This window comes from Maylandia zebra, linkage group LG9 (genome assembly GCF_041146795.1).
Source record: "Maylandia zebra isolate NMK-2024a linkage group LG9, Mzebra_GT3a, whole genome shotgun sequence".
In the NCBI taxonomy this organism is placed as follows: domain Eukaryota; kingdom Metazoa; phylum Chordata; class Actinopteri; order Cichliformes; family Cichlidae; genus Maylandia; species Maylandia zebra.
This window is the reverse complement of record NC_135175.1, coordinates 20288207-20305339: the sequence shown is the minus strand read 5'-3', so window position 1 is coordinate 20305339 and position 17133 is coordinate 20288207. Positions and strand designations below refer to the sequence as shown.

At 46.1% G+C, this 17133-nt stretch overlaps 1 protein-coding gene across 2 annotated transcripts in view; it reads left to right on the top strand.

Annotated features, from left to right (window-relative positions):
* prex2 (phosphatidylinositol-3,4,5-trisphosphate-dependent Rac exchange factor 2) overlaps positions 1 to 17133 on the top strand; it is a 97248-nt gene that overhangs the window by 47445 nt on the left and 32670 nt on the right. For both annotated transcript variants that reach the window (XM_004546902.5, XM_076888131.1), the window contains exons 22-29: positions 176 to 360; positions 2198 to 2359; positions 4609 to 4831; positions 5377 to 5584; positions 8437 to 8616; positions 8877 to 8971; positions 9303 to 9385; positions 16822 to 16912. In XM_004546902.5, coding sequence (XP_004546959.3) covers positions 176 to 360; positions 2198 to 2359; positions 4609 to 4831; positions 5377 to 5584; positions 8437 to 8616; positions 8877 to 8971; positions 9303 to 9385; positions 16822 to 16912 — 1227 coding nt within the window. The remainder of the gene's footprint in view (positions 1 to 175; positions 361 to 2197; positions 2360 to 4608; positions 4832 to 5376; positions 5585 to 8436; positions 8617 to 8876; positions 8972 to 9302; positions 9386 to 16821; positions 16913 to 17133) is intronic.

The following is a 17133-nucleotide window of genomic DNA, read 5'->3' as shown; positions in this document are numbered from 1 at the left end:
TGGTGATGAAAACACTGGAAAAAACTGCATCAGTGCATTGTAGAACATTATTACATGTCATTATAATAGTTTCAGGCATAAATACCGCCTTGTTGCTTCGCCAACATAAACATAAAAAGTTTATACTATGTTTTTTTTTTTTTTATGTCTTATGTTTTTGTGTCTCCAACCTCAGAGGTAATGGACAAAATCAACACTATAGCTATCATTGATGGAAAAACAGACCATGTAAGTCTGACAGTAGACAATGTCCACCTGGAGTACGGAGTGGTGTACGAGTATGACAGCACAGCTGGCACCAAGTGCCATGTACTGGAGAAGATGGTTGAACCCAAGGGATTCTTCAGCCTCACTGCTAAGGTAAAAATGCAATTACATGAATACATTACATTTCCTTTCTCATTAGGGGTGTGTGTTTTACTTATTTATCTTAATGCAAAAATAATTGGTAGGCTAGTTGGTAGCTTTTATAGTAGATATTTGTCCAATATCAAATTTTCCAGCCTTACATTTATTAGCATTTTCTCTCATGTATTGTATTTGTTTAACTGAATATGACTCATAAAGCTACTTTCAGGTCCTTCCTTATTTACAAGGAGTTGTCACAGCACATAGCCCTGCATGTCTGATTTAGCCTTACTTAAATCCATTTCCTGATGCAACCCTAGAGAGATTTTTCTCCCCTCTGGAGACTGAACTGGAGATCTTTTGCTTGTTAGGTGAATGTGTTAACCTCTACACTATGGATTCATTAATTGCAGGCCTCATGTGATTCACTATTACTAAGGCAGGAGGCAAAGTTTGGTGTTTAGTGCTCTGCAAAAATGCAGAAAAGCCCCCATGAGGTGTGTATTCTCCACCTGACAGGGAACCCAGTAGTTGAAGTTCTCTGTGTTAGCAAATCCACATCTAGCAGAATGTCTTATTCAGCTAGTAAAAATCCCCCTGAGCGTAATTTATCAAGCAAAGATGTTGCGTTAAGCTGCGACTTTCATCCTGGATGGTTGTGGACAAAAAGAGGGATGACAGTGAAAGAGAGGGAGACATTTTATTACCTTTTATATGATGGATAGTGGTGCTTATTACCAAAGAGCAGCTCCTTGCTTGGTAAGGGATAGCAGCAGACAAGATGTGAACAGACTTTACATCTTGTCTGTGTTTTAGCCGGCTCTTGAGCAGGAGTCTACTAACACACGAGACTTTTCTTCTCAAATTTGACAAGATGCACAAATTCCACCATAAATTCCAGTGTAACGTTTTTGTTGTCACTAAATCCAACAGCTTTCCTGCTGTGCAGATTGGAGTGGAGCTTGAAGCTAGTGAAAAGAGACAGCTTTATTTTAGTCGTGTTAGTTCTCAGCTGGGCTAAGTGCATGCTTTTTACATCCCAGCAGTGATGTTCACAGAATGATCATTATTGATTTAAGATACACAGAGGATGGAAGACTCACTCAGACACAGATGCACACTTGCTGATGTGGGAAATGAAACACAGTTTGAAGCGTATTTCTGCCAAATTTCATGATGAACAACATCTGTCTTGTTTATGGTAAATTAGACAAGATCACATTTGGGTACATGTTTTTAAGTTGATCTAGATTTACTGTTCTTGTCCTCTAAAGTGTGTGAAAGCTCTCTTCTAAACACTGCCGATGACATGCACAAAACAACACTTGCCATAACTTCTCTCACTATATGCAATATCTCTTTTCTCCCAAGTAAAATTTTAGTATTATTATAAACATCTGCTCCCGCATTCCACACCGTCCTCTGAGATCTGTGTGATGTTGAATTTTAATGTTGGTTACGCTGTCGGGGTGCATGGGTTGTCTTGTGCTTCAGTTTCTTCCTGCTGTTACATTTCCTCCCTCGCTTCCCACCCTCCTCCACTGGGCATCTCATTAAGAAGGCTCAGAGTTTTGTGTGTCTTATTGTCTTCATATCTAATCTCTGATTTGCAGTCTTCATATAAACAGTATATGCATCACAATAATATTCATATTGGAATTAAACTCCTGATGAAATGCTGCAAATAAATCTGCCCTCTGTCCAATTTTGATCTTGTTTTCGACTGAATAAGGAGCTTGGTCATTCATTTACATCCCATTAGTTCCCCCAAAAGGGATTTTTTTTAAAAAAAGAAACATTTGCATATCATTTAATCAACCCTGACTTTGTTTACTCTTTCTGAAATCAGATCCTGGAGGTACTGGCGCGTAATGATGATGCGCTGGTGCAGATGTGTGGAAGGTTGATTTCCAGCTGTGATCTGATCCCAGAGGAGCTGCGGGTGCGCCTCAGTGCCATGCATAGTGAGAGGGCAGAGCACATTAATCGACGCATCACTAACTACAGAAAGGTAACTGTTTGGAGGGCCTTGAGCAGTCTCTTGTTGCCATGCTAAACTGTACAGCTTGGAAGTGTGAGTATGGACAATTCTCTAAAGACCTACAACAATAGAAACAGGATGCAGCTGGTGTGGAGATACACGCTTGCATAGATCCACAACATAGTTTTGCTCCTGAAAGAAAGACTGGGAATCCTTTCTGAAAGCTATAAAACATAAATATAGTGTAACAGGACTTGTAGAGGGATTTTCACTACATACTTACTGGAAATGAAAAGAAACTTTAGTGTTAAGGACTTTAAGCACACTGAAAAGATACAGACAAGGTACACATGCATATTTTTCTCACTGTGCTGATTTTGTTTCCATTAAAGTATCAAGGTGCATCAGTCAGTAAATGGACTGGACCGTAGTACAAACAAGTTCAACCAAGAGCTCAACTATCTGAATGCTTCTTAGCGGCACATGTAACGAGTGGTCGTTGACCTTCAAGACTTATTAAGCCAAAGTGTCTTGCTGACTTCCACACTTATTGCTGACTTTGTGATTGTGCCCACAATATAGCGCTTTGCTTTCAATTACAGCTGGTAAATGACAGAGCCAAAGCATTTTCAGCACTTTTCATTCACATCTGCAAGCATGTGTCTATAGGCAAAACAACACATGCAAGTGTGCGTGAGAGGGAGAGAGGATCTGACTCAACATGCGATTGTGCCTTGGATTCATTACCAGTCGCTTATAAATATCTCTGCATAGCCACAGCCAGCATTTTTTTGTTGTGTAAGATCCCCTCATGCAGCAGAGCATTCCTTCTCAGACCCCTAGAGAAAAAGAGCAAGAAATGTATGTAGAGAGAAAAATGAAATTTGTGTGGGACAGGAAGACGGAACAGAAAATGATTAGAAGGAGACATGAGCTTGGAATAAATTTTTCTGACTTATTCGGAGATCGCGTGGATGTGTTAAATGACTCTTCGGTCACTGAAGGTCACTTCATTGTCCATGTGAGTCATCTGTTCAGTTGAAACAACAGCTTCACACTCCAGCTTTAAGAAATAAAAGATGAGAAATGTTTGCTTACAGGGATTTTTTTTCAGGTGTACGTTAGGCTTGTTTTATCTGCCTAAGATGCTAATACCTGATCTGATGGCTTAAAGCATCTGTTGTATATCCAAGACAGGATTCAGGCCCGGTGGGGTGGGTTCACGCAAAGTGCAAAGAAAAAAAAAATACCTTCATGATATTCTGTATCAGCTGTATTGGTGACAACGTCACTGCGTGTTGTGTTTTTACAAATAAAGTGCAACTCTTAAAAGAGGTTTCCTTGCACAACAGGGTCAGTTTGGGGTAGAATTAAAATGAATATTGGCGTTGCAGTCACTGTTAACTTTTGTCTTGTACCAGCACGGCATATGGGACACCATCGCAACATCCTCACAGAAAGACCGGCATGTTTGAATTAATTTTTTTGGTCTTTTACAATAGTTCTGACCTCTATGAGCTTGACCGTTATGAACGCCGAGCACTCCACCAGCTGTTCAGTTTGCTTTCTACTGTGCACAGCTGTAAACATGGCAAAGCGAAAGAGGAATGATGTCACCGGTGTAGCTAGGTGTAACTGAAATGGATTAACACAAGGCAGCCATCCTGACACGAGGCTTTCGTTTTGCCATTTTCTGTTTACATTCTTTTGCCGCTAACACAGTCTTACAGATGATATCATGCACGGTTAGTCGGGAAGGAATGTGGGGGCTGTCATGTCACAAAAAAGCAAGATTTTATGACTCTGTGATCTCTAGGCTGACACAGTGACCATCAGAAAAGATGAACCAGACTACTTCGAGTCGTAATTACAACATGATGATACAAGCTGCTATGTACCGTTTTAACTCCGTTCATGATAAATGATGATGTTGAGGTCTGGAATTCTTCACATAATGATAATCTTATGAGTCCGTCTTGGATCTTTCATTCGGTTTAAATATTTGAGTTTGAATGTTGAGAACATACAGAAATTGGTGTTTATTCTTTTCTTCTAGGACCAGATGTCACGCATAGAATGTAAAAACAAAACAGCACATTTAGCTAGATAAATACACCGTTGTGTTTCACATGAGCTGCATAATTCAAATATTCTTCCTTTTGTAGCCCACCGCCTACCAGTGTAACAAAAGGTGGCTTTCACTGCTGTAATTGCTGTGATTGTGTAAAATCCTGAAAGAAAATCATTGAAACTATTATAATTTATTGCTCTTGTTCCAGTTTTCCCGGGTACTCAAGAACAGGGCATGGCCCACCTTTAAGCAGGCAAAGGCCAAGGTGTCTCCTCTCCATAGTAGTGACTTCTGCCCCACAAACTGTCACATTAATGTGATGGAGGTGTCCTATCCAAAGACCACAACCTCTTTGGGAAGTGCGTTTGGTGTGCAGCTGGACAACAGGAAGAATACGCTGGAGAAAGGAGGCCGCAGCAGTGCTGAGCAGGGTGAGCATAACAAAACCCACCAGGACAGTGGAGGAATTTTACATATTGATTGATATGTCTGTATTTATAGTTACATGTAAATAGAAATACAATACACAACTAAATGCATTGTACATAAAGCCATCAAGTTGCTCAATAATAGCTCAAAAAGGAGAAGATTGCAGTTTACACTTATGTGATCCTACACCACTTAACATTATTTAATCATTACAAATCAGTCAATATATAATCAAATGTATAGCTAAATACATACACACAGTAATAATGACCCTTGGCCAATTTAATGCACATAAAAATTTTTTTTATTTTTTATATATATATATATATATATATATATATATATATATATAAATAAATAAAAAAAAATAAAAGTTGCTGCAAGTTCACACCAGAGCTCAAGGTATTTGTTTCATCAGAAAATAGAAAACATTTTTAAAAAAGTCATTTTGCACATATCATTGATCATTTGTGGTATACCACACACATGTCCAGCTTTTATTTTTATTTGTATTCTGTTTTTTTTTTCATCATGCTTCTATGTTCAGGTAAGCTGAACCCCATGGTAAATGTGCAGCACACCATTACAACTATGGCAGCACCATCGGGTCATAGCCTGGGGCGGACCGAGGGCCACGGCCTTCGTTTCCTGCTCAGAGAAGAAGACCTGCTCACCCTGGATGCATATCAGAAACTTCTCTATAAACTTACTGCTGCTGTCAGGGAGATGGAGACACACGGCGCCCACATTCATGAGTGAGCTTTGTGTGCATACCTACTCTCAATGAAATATGTTTCATTAATGATCACAGACCTTTGAAACCAGATTGTGTCATATAGCATGCTGTAGCCAAAGTAACACGCATAATAAATGTGCAACAGCTGGGCATTAGTAAACATACAGCACCTATGAATGCAATGCATGTGACAAAGATTTGGGCGGAAATGTGTTGATTTGGATTTTTTTTTTCTCTATAAAACACAATTTGTGCTGGAAAAGTAGTGTGTGGCCAATCAGGATTTTGGCATGCTTGTTTCTGTTACGGGACTCATTATTTGGAGTCAATGAGGCAATGGAAAGGAAATGGGAAACACTCCTCCTGTCAAACTTAGCCACACCACCCGTGAACCAGGAAGTACTGTCTCATGTAGGAGGGTGTGACGCTTGATTTCGTTTTCCTCAGTGGCCTTTAAAGAGAAACTTTTATCTACAGATTGCTGCTGCAGCAATTTGTAATATTTACTGGTGGAAAGCTAACTGGTTATAATGTGTGTGATGAAGAAGGGCCATTGTGGTGATTTAGTCATTAGGAGTCTTCTCAGCTAAGGCAGCAACATTCGGAGAATGACATTAAACATTGCAAGCGGAGCTGTCACCTAACTGCGGTAATAATGAGCGGAGTCCACGGCAGGGCTCGTAATGAGTGAGTCTGGACAAATTTCATTATGCTCCTGTCGATGGCAATTAAAGTAGTTGCATCCATGCACACTGAAATGGTCCAAGACGTACCCACCAAAGCAAAAGTGACCTTTAGCATCAGCTATCTGTTCAAACATGCGGATACACACGAGCACTTAAGGAGCTTGTTAAGGCTGAGCTGTAAGGTTGGCCACGAGTGATACTAATAGGATGCACTGCAAGCATCAGCAGTGTGACTGAATCTCTTTGACCTTTTGTGGGTGCTTTGAGAACTTTAGCAGATTAGTTTTCATTAACCTGTTCACAAATTGGCCAAGGGTCATTATTACTACTACTTTAACTGCTACAAATACTACAGGCACCTTTTCCTCCCTTGTCTACGCTTGTCTGTGTCTTTTTCTTTATCTCATTTCCTATCTCTTGATGTATTTGCACCCATCAGCATGGATACTGCAGACTGACATTCTTTGCTCACTGTGACTCTTCCTTTTCTGTACTGGGTGTGGTCAGCTCTGACAGCACTACATGAAGGATGTAATAATGAACTCGGGTGACTATTTTGTGCATTATGTTACACGCAGTCCTCTTCCGTTCCCAACATCAGAGGAAGTCTACGGTACATTTGTGGCAGATTAGAAATATCCGTAAGCAATTTGGGAAAAGCAAACAACTCCACGTTACATAAGTTCTTGGCCGGCCAGCGAGGAATCCATTGAGGCGGTGACCTGTGAACCTTTGTCTCCAGGGCCACCGAGAAGGCTTCGCAGCTGTGTGAGGACATTCCTGGCGACGTGCATTATATCAGGGCCTCCTCCCTTCCTGAATCCATACCACCCGTTTTCATATCTTTTCCTTATTCTTTGCACATTATAAAAAAGTACCATGACTAGCAGTGGGTGGAGAGCTATAGGATCCACTGACTTATTTATCTCATTATGGAGTGAATCATTATGCAAATTTCTTACTGTGGAACAGCCTGATGTGGAGCTTTTGTAATGCAGACGCACTTACAGATGCAATAAATGTGATGGAAGTCTAATAGTTTAATGTGTCAAAGTGGGTTAAAGAGCTTCCTGTTGGAGATTAAGAGATCTTTCTGATTTGGTGCAATAAGCAGTGATGTACTTTGGCCTGTTCTCATTCTCCTTTTTTCTCTTTTTTTTTTTTTCTGTCTCTCTCTTTTGAAGCCACTTCTCTGATCCAGTCATTGTTATTCTGCTTTGCTCCCTCGCCCCAAAGGCCCCAAACTGCGTTCACTTCTTTATTAACCAATAGCCAATCACAGAGCCTGGAGGGCTTCTCCATGGCGATGGAATGTCACTCAGTTTTACAAGGGGCATTGTGGTGCCTCCTGGAGTGGACCTTAATGAGGGCATCTTTGTGGCCTAGTCAGCCTGTGAATGGGTAGAAAGGGGGTCAGGGGAGGGAGGGGGAGGTGTTGAAAATCATAAAAATAGGCATCAAACTGGGATGCATTTGGGGTCCATCAGAGAGACAGGTTGTTTATTTTTGATGAATCCCCTCCCCTCTGCCTCTGAAACGTCTTGGAGGCCAATGGTGTGACACGATGGAAAATGCAAGCAGACACAAATTAAAATAAGTCTGAAATGTAAACAGACATCGCGTGCCAGTGTTTTGCGTGGAGAGAGATTTATAAAAAAAATAAAAATCCCTAGCCTAGAATTTATTGGAATATGGCTTTAAATGCCACCATGTGTTGCTGCAACTGTGAAAATATCCCACGTAGCCTCTTCCTGCTTCTCTGATAGCTGTCTAACAGAATGCAAGCCAAGGGTAATAATAAGAGCGGAGCTGATCTCTGCAGCCGTGCTGCAGCGTGTTGACACAGCTGCACCTTGCTACATGTTTGAACCTATTAATACGATGCCGATCCCTGACATCTGAAGCTGTTGTGCGGAAGTCAAACACAAACGGACTGGGGTTTGAGTTTGGCCTGCTCACTCAGCTGTGGAAGCTTACTACATTTGCGTGGGCTAAAGTGCAGACTGTATGCACCAATGAAAACGTTTCAGTGCTGGGACATGTGTAAGATCATGTGTATGATCAAAGGAGCTGCTGTTATCATGCTGCTTTGTTTCTAGATTTGGATGAACGTCATAGTTTTAAATAACCCTTCCTGCCTTTCTTCCTTTTTCCCCCTCCTTTCCTTCCTTTCTCTCTCCATCAGCCTTCTATCCTCCATCACCCATCCTCCAGCCTCAGAGGTGAGAACCCCTGAGAGCTACATTACGGGAGAGGGTGAGGGAGAGAAGGGTGAAAGGAATGGGAAGAAAGTCTGTTTTAATATGGCAGGGGATGAGCAGGAGGACTCCGGGCATGACACAATCAGCAACAGAGACTCATACAGGTAAAACCAAAGTCAAACATGGTCACATAGGGTGATCGAATTTCTGAGAGTCTTTATCATTTAAAAGATTTTCGAAAAACAAGTAGCAAAGTTGTAATATAAAGCAATATTTATGCATAGCTTTTCATACAATAAATGCAGATGCATGGCTTAGTTTTCCATACCTAAAGTGTATGATATCAAACCTATCCATATCAGTTATTATGTGCACCTCTAAAGTATACGTCATCTTAAAATTTTTTTCTCAAATTTCTTATCAGTGACTGTAACAGCAATCGAAACTCCATTGCCTCCTTCACCAGCATCTGCAGCAGTCACTGCAGCTCCTACGTTCACAGTGACGACATGGACTCAGGTATACAAAATGCAACAACAGGGACACTGTTATCCTCCACATAAAGCTTATCGGTATAAACCATTCATGAGTTGTATTTTCTGTGTAATATCCTCATGATTGATCACATTAAGTAACCTGTGACCATGCAGCAGTAGGGAGGAAAACCCTGTTTCAGCTCGGTGTCATAAACCGTAGCCTTTGTCAACAGTAATATTGTAAAAGGCTGTCTTGTAACAGGTAACAGTGTATTTGAACCAGAACTAACTAGAATGCACTGGACTTTCTGTCCACATACAGTAAACCTATGCACTGGTTTTACTACAGTACAGTTGTAATCCCCCCTCTGCAGGAGATGAGATGCCCTCGAGTGTGTGGCTGTCACATGATAAGCAGAAGAAGCTTCACAGCTTTCTAGAGCACCTGTTTAGCCAGGTGGGTGAAATATGAGTTATTAAGTTTTTTTTGTACACAATTTTATTTTCCCAGGACATTCCTCAGACTTAATGTTGGTTATTGGACAATGACACATTTTCTGTTATTTAGCCTCTAAACACCACAGTGCACAGTTTAAATCCAGCAGTCAAGGTGTGATTGAAGTGGAGACAGACATTTTTATAATACATAGTCTGCCACTTCAGTGGAACCAGGATACTAGTGTTTAAGTGGCTAAGAGTAGTTCACATTAGGCTTATGGCCAGGTGAGGTCTGCCACCTTCTTATTCCATTCTGTGAATTCAGAAGATAAAAGATAAATTGATTCCCTGTTCAGGTGTCATTGCAACTGAAAGAAGCCATCACTATGCTAAAAACCAACAGGACAAAGCAAAGACTTTAAGAGTGGACAAAATGAACAATATGGTACATTCCTATAAAGACAGAATACCCATCTGAGCCTACAACACCAGAAGCCCTGAAAGCCCACAGAAGACAACTAAAGTGGATGTTTTTTTTTGTTTTTTTTTTTTAAAGATCCATCCAGGTGAAAAACACTCTTGAGGAGGTAGACATATCATTGTGAAGGTCTACAATCAATTTATATTCATGAGGTTCACAACAAAGTGCAAACCAGCAGTTACACTCTTGAGCACCCCATTTTCTGTGGAGGCAATGTTACAGCATGGGCACGCATAGATGCCGATGGAATGAGGCTACTAGTGTTTTTCAACTGCTGCTGCTGAGATTCAGCTAAATGCTGCAAAACTGACTGGACAGTAAGAATAGACAATAGCCCAAAGCTTACTGCAAATCAACCCAAAAGTTACTCAAAGCAGAGATAGGAGATATTCTTCAGTGACCAAGTCAGTCTCTTGATCTCATCCCTACAGAGCCTGCTTTTCAGTCACTAAAACAAAACCAAATGCAGACCCCCACAAACATTAAGCAACTCAAAGCGACTGCAGTAAAGACCTGATAGAGCCTCTGAAGGGAGGAAATACAGCATTTGGTGATTCTAGGCTTCAGGCAGTCACTGCAAATGATTTTCATCCAAGTATTAAAAACAATCTTTATATTTAAAATCCCGTTAGTTAGGAACTGTGTATAAAAATAGCTGTAATTACAAAACAGTTACAGCAATTGCACTTCAATCACATCGGTGTCATTGTCCAAACACTTGCTCCCTTTTTGTTGCCTGGTTAAAATGAAAGAAACATGTTATTGTGTCGCCTAATGGTATTGTGTGATAGTCATTTCCTTGTGTGTTAACACAAATATGAGACCAAAATGCACAGTGAATGAATTTCAAACACAAAGAGATGCTCTTGTTTCATGTGTAACTTATTGTTTTTTCCAAAGGTCAAATGTTTATTGGGGCTTTTGGGTATGAAAAGCAGGGATTGTGTATTTTTGAATTGTGCTCAGGAAGGGAAAAATTGCAAGAGCCTTAATGATCCTTGACCTTTCTGGAACCTTTAGAGCAAAGACCGACCAAATCTTATTACGTGTTTTATGAGGACATTTCAATCGGCAGAGGACAAGCACAAAAAAACGGTTAGTTATGTCTATAACTTCTGTTCCCTGAAGGAGAGGAACGAGGTACAACACATAAGTATGGGATATCACGCCCTCGCGTGTCCTGGCTGAAGAAACCTTTATTCACGCCTTTACGGCAGATGACGTGTGATGACACGCGCAAGGCCCCGCCCGCACATATAGCCGCTGCCATCACCGTCATCCCTCAGTTCGATAGCCGCTCTTCACCGAGCCAACTGCTCAGTGGGGCCACCCTGTGTTGTACCTCGTTCCTCTCCTTCAGGGAACAGAAGTTATAGACATAACTAACCGTTCCCTTTCAGTCGATTCACTCGGTACAACACATAAGTATGGGACCTATATACACGCCCCGCAGAGCAGCCACCGAACCGGAACGGGACCACCACATCCTCAGTGAGTGGTAGACCCAGCAGAAAGGACAGCATGAGCCACCGAAGGGGCTGTAACGTCCAACCGATAAAACCGCACAAAAGTGTGCGGCGACGCCCAATTAGCCGCTGCACAAATATCAGCCACAGGCACCCCTCTAAAAAGAGCCCATGAGGTCGCCATCCCCCTGGTGGAATGAGCTCCCACCCCGTGGGGCAACGCAAAACCTCCGGTGCTGTATGCCAGCGAGATAGCTTCTACAATCCAGTGGGACAGCCTCTGTCTGGACAGAGCTCTACCTCTATTCGGATTAGCGAAGCAGACAAACAACTGGTCACACAAACGCACATCCCGAGTGCGCTCAATGTAGGTGCGTAGCGCACGCACCGGAAAAAGAGAATGCACCCTCCTCTGCTCCTCAGATTCAAAAGGAGGGGAGCAAAAGCTCAGCAACTCAAACTCCATTGAACTATAAGATGCAGGCATGACCTTGGGAAGATAGGCGGCATTCGGACGCAATACGACCTTGCGGCCATCAGGAGAAAACTGTGTGCAGGCAGGATGCACAGACAGCGCATGAAGGTCCCCCACTCGCTTCGCCGAGGCCAAAGCGAGAAGTAATGCGGTCTTATACGAAAGAAGTTTCATATCTACCGACTCAACGGGTTCAAACGGAGGGCCACAAAGGGCCTCCAGCACCAAAGACAAGTCCCAAGCAGGGACACTGGACTTAAGCACGGGCCTCAGCCGGCGAACCCCTTTCAGAAAACGCACGGCGAGGGGATGCGCACCTGGTGTCACCCCATCAAAACCGATATGACAAGCAGATATAGCCGCTAAATAAACCTTGATCGTCGAAAACGAAAGGCCTTTATCCAACAGCTCCTGCAGGAATGTCAAAACATCCACAATAGAGCACTGAAATGGGAGAGTGTGGCGGTCCTGGCACCATCGCTCGAAGGCTCGCCATTTGTAAGCGTACAAGCCTCTAGTAGACGAGGCCCTGGCGCTCTGAATCGTCGCTACCACACTAGGTGGCAGACCCTTAGCAACCAAGTTTAACCTCTCAGCAGGTAAGCATGAAGGTGCCACAGATCCGGGCGCGGATGAAACACTTCCCCCCCCGCCTGAGAGAGGAGATCCCTGCGGAGAGGAAGCTGCCAAGGACTTGCTGCAAGCAGGCTGATTATTTCTGCATACCACGACTTCGCGGGCCACCAAGGGGCCACCAGGATCAGAGAGAGGGAATGCCGACGCACCCTCTCCAGAATTGGAGATATCATTTCCACTGGGGGAAATGCATACAGGAGCACGTCCGGCCATTGGTGCGCTAGCGCGTCCAAGCCCAAGGGTGCATCATGGTCGATTATGGAGAAGTACAGGGGGCAGTGAGCATTCACCCTGGAAGCAAAAAGATCTATTTGCGCCTCGCCAAATAGATCCCAAATCTGAGCCACTATTGAAGGGTGTAACCTCCATTCTCTCACCAGAGGACCCCCCCTGGAGAGAAGGTCCGGCCCCAGGTTCAGGTGGCCCGGGACATGGGTGGCTCTTAGAGTCAGAAAATGAACACTGCACCATAACAGCAGAGAGCGAGACAGCTGCAACAGGGGAAGAGAGCGTGTTCCTCCCTGCCTGTTTATATAAGACACCACTGTTGAATTGTCCGTCCTGACTAAGACATGCTGGCCCTGCAGGACTGGACGGAAACGCTTTAGAGCTAAGAACACTGCTAACAGCTCTAAGTGGTTGATGTGCAGCTGGCGCTGAGCCGCGGACCAGATCCCTCTCACTGACGCACCCTCGCACAGCGCTCCCCACCCACTTAGGGAAGCATCTGTGGACACCACCTTGCGAAACAACACCCTCCCAATCCGAGAGCCCTGGTGCAGTAGCCCGGGCTCCCTCCAAGGACGGAGAGCTAGCATGCAAGACGCAGTTACCGGCAGCCTCCTCCGGAGGTGACGCGAAGCACACAAACGGTGAGAGAGAGTCCAGCGTTGAAACGCTCTCATTTTCAACAGCCCAAGCGGCACTACGGCGATCATAGATGCCATCATGCCCAACAAGCGCAATATCGTCTGGAAACGCAGTCTGCGTCCCAGCTGAAATTGAGCGAGGCAGCGATGAAACGCGGCCACTCTGTGCTCTGACAACCGTGCGCGGCTGGAAAGAGAGCATATTTCCAGACCGAGAAAAGCGATCTGTTGACCTGGGATTAGCGAGCTCTTCTGAAAGTTCACAGAGAACCCCAGTGTCTGAATGTGTGACAGAACCCGCGACAGCTGCGTCTCCGCCTGTTCTCTGGAGCAAGCCACGAGAGCCCAGTCGTCCAGGTAGGCCAAGATGCGGATGCCCCTCTTCCTGAGGGGCGCTAGCGCTGCCTCGGCACATTTCGTAAAGGTGCGGGGAGCGAGCGACAGCCCGAACGGCAGCACTAGGTATTCGTAGGCTACGCCCTCGAATGCAAACCTCAGAAACTGCCTGTGTTTCGGGTGTATAGCGACATGAAAATAAGCATCTGTTAGATCGATTGTCGCAAACCAATCTCCCGGGCCGACTGCACTCAGGAGCTGTCTGAGTGTTAGCATCTTGAACCTGTACGTTCGCAGGTACGTGTTCAAGACTCGCAGGTCGAGGATGGGACGAAGCCCTCCCCCTTTCTTCGGAATGACAAAATAACAGCTGTACCAACCTTTGTCCGTCTCCGAAGCGGGGACCACCCGTATTGCTCTCTTCTGTAATAGCGCCTGTATTTCCTCTCTGAGTACCAAGGCTGCCTCGGGGTTGACAATCGTGTTCACGACTCTTTGGAAACGAGGCGGCTTGACCCGGAACTGCAACCGGTAACCCATGGCAACGGTTTGCAGCACCCACGGAGAGGGGGCGCAAGCGCGCCACTGAGGGAAGTGAGCAGCCAGCCGGCTGGCCTGCAGCACTGACGGCGGGGTGCTGTCGCCCCCCAGTGTGTCTGCAGGGGACTGCATCCCCTGCCTGACCTGGCTCATTTCGCCTGCAGGTTGAGCATTTGAGATTGTTTGAGAGTAAACCACACTCTTTATTGATTGCAACATGGGAACATGTACATTTATACATTTTGTTGGGTGCACCTTTTCCGGGGCATAACAATGAAAAACAGCGGGAACACTCGATGTGGTCGCTTGAACATTCAACACATCTGAACCGTGTGCAGGGGTTATGTGCTTGGGAGACTGCGATAGGGAAGTGCAGCGCCTTCTGGGGCTGACAACCTGAACAGAACTTAAGCGGCACCTCTTGTGCGGCAACAGAGGGGTAAGAGCAGCGTCTCCCTGCTGCCGGATCCCTTCCCCACTCGCAATCACAGCTAGGAGGGCTGAGGCTTCTTCCTCCTGGGCGTCGGGTCCCGTCGGGGGCCCGGGGGAGGGCCTTTGCCCCAGGCCGACTGGCGTGGAGCTCGGGCCGGAGTACGTGCTCTCGCCGGCGGCCCTCCCACTCCAGCAGTGGGCGCCGGTCTCTTGCCAGCTGTCAGAGGAGCGGCGGGCCTGTGAGAGCTAGCAGTGGGCTTGGGCTGGGGCTGGCGTCTGGGGATGATGTCGCGCAGAGCTTCCGTCTGCTTCTTCCTCAGATCGAATCTAGCCTGAATGGCTTCAAGTGAATGTCCGAATAACCCAGCCGCAGACACTGGTGCGTCCAGATACACAGCTCTGTCTCTATCAGGGACGTCGGAGAGGGTCAGCCACAGGTGCCTCTGCGCCACCACTGTCGAAGCCATCCCTCTGCCCAGGGAGAGCGCTGCACAGCGAGACGCACGGAGGATGTAATCCGTGGTGACTCTAACCTCGTTAAGAAGAGGTGACAGCGGGCTGTCCTCCGGAACCAGCGATCCAAGCTCCGCCAGGCACATTGCTTGGTACGTCTGGAGCATGGTGACGGAGCTCATGGCTCGAGCGGTGCCGGGCTGAGCCCGATAAATCTTCTCCAGCTGCGAGGCCGAGAATCTGCAGTGCTTGGACGGCAGAGTTGCGGGGCCACCGACACCATGGTTATGGGACGGGGCCAGATAAGCAGCCAGAGACGGCTCCATAGGAGGTGGGTTAGCTAAACCAGCTCCCTCGGCGCCGTCCAATTCCATGTACTGTCCATAGCCGGGCACAGTGATGCGGGTAGACAGAGGTTTGTCCCATGACGCTGTTAGCTCGCAGAGAAAGTCTGGGAACATGGGGAGGCAGTTTTTGGCCGTTGCGGGCTCCGGTGGAAGGAAAAAAACCCGCAAACCGCGACGGCTTCCGAGCTGGTGGAGGAGAGGGCCAGTCCACCTGCAGCTTCTCAGCGGCACGGCGAAACAGGGAGAAAAGAGAGGTGTCATCGTGGCCGACCGGCGCAGCAGCGGCGGCATATTGGGTCGACAATGAGCTCTCCTGCTCATCCTCCGACAAACCATGGATGTCCAGGCCGATGTCCAGCACGTCATCGTCTTCCTGGGGAGCGCTGGCGGGCTTCAACCCAGGCTGAAGCCCGTCAGCGCTCCTGCATGGTTCCGGTCCGTCATCGGCTAACCCGTCAACGTATTCCATGTGGTCAGCCCAGCTAATCGCGGGGACATCGACCTGAAAATTTTCGTCTTCGGACTCGGACGAAGCCGGGGCTCCAGACTCGGAAAGAAGAGGGTCATGCCGTGCGACAGCCGAGCGTCCCAGCACTCTTTCCACAAACGTCACCCGTCTTTCCAGGGTCGAGCGTCGGAGCTGGCGACAAAACGCACAAGCTTCGGGCTCCGTCAACGCTCTCCTAGCGTGGACGATCCCCAGGCAGACAGGGCAGGCATCGTGCTGGTCGCTGTCGTGCAAAGAGAAACCACATCCCTGAGGACAGGGGCGAACAGAAGATTTCTGCTTTGCTCGCTTCGGTTTGGAGTCCATTCCCAAAACGCAAAGCGAAACGCTGCACAAGAAAAACTTGAAAATAGCGCTCCGCGGGCAGCCTACGCACCAGCTGGGCGGTGGAGGCTAACACCAACAGGGGCAGTTAAGCTAGGTTCAAGTTGGCAGACAACGGAGCTAACTAGCAGTAGCTAGCTAGCCCAACTCAGCAGAGGTGTTCTCAGCGAGGTGAAGAGCGTAAGAACTGAGGGATGACGGTGATGGCAGCGGCTATATGTGCGGGCGGGGCCTTGCGCGTGTCATCACACGTCATCTGCCGTAAAGGCGTGAATAAAGGTTTCTTCAGCCAGGACACGCGAGGGCGTGATATCCCATACTTATGTGTTGTACCGAGTGAATCGACTGAAAGGGAACAAGCCATGGTTGGCTGTCTCTGCTGTGCAGTGTGTAAACAAAGCACAAACTTTGTTCACTGCGGCTCTGTCAACGTGTGTATGTGTGTTGCAGAAAGAGCAGGAAAAGCAGGTGTTGGGTATGCCTGGGCAGTTTTTTGCTTCCATCCACACCCACATGCAGTACTTTCGATCCATACTGTGTGAGGAAACTGTATCAAGTGCATCAGCTTGACCCTTGTTCTGTCTTCAGGTGGACTCAATCACTAGCATGCTGACAGGAGCAGTAGTGGCTCGGGCATTTGAGCAGACCAAATGCTTCACACCTGGAAGAGGATTACAAGGTAAGACAGCCCCTTGTGCCGGTGATGTCGTCACCTGCACCCTTGTTAATAGAAAAAGTTTAACCTTTTCATTAAAGCTAATTACTTATGTGTTTTCTTCTGTGTTATATTTGCATCGTTTTGGGAGAAAGGACAAAGAAAAAGATGATGCTAGAGACTCTTGAGCACCGACAGCACCAATGTGGACATAAAACAGAACAGGCACTGAAAAATGCTGCAGC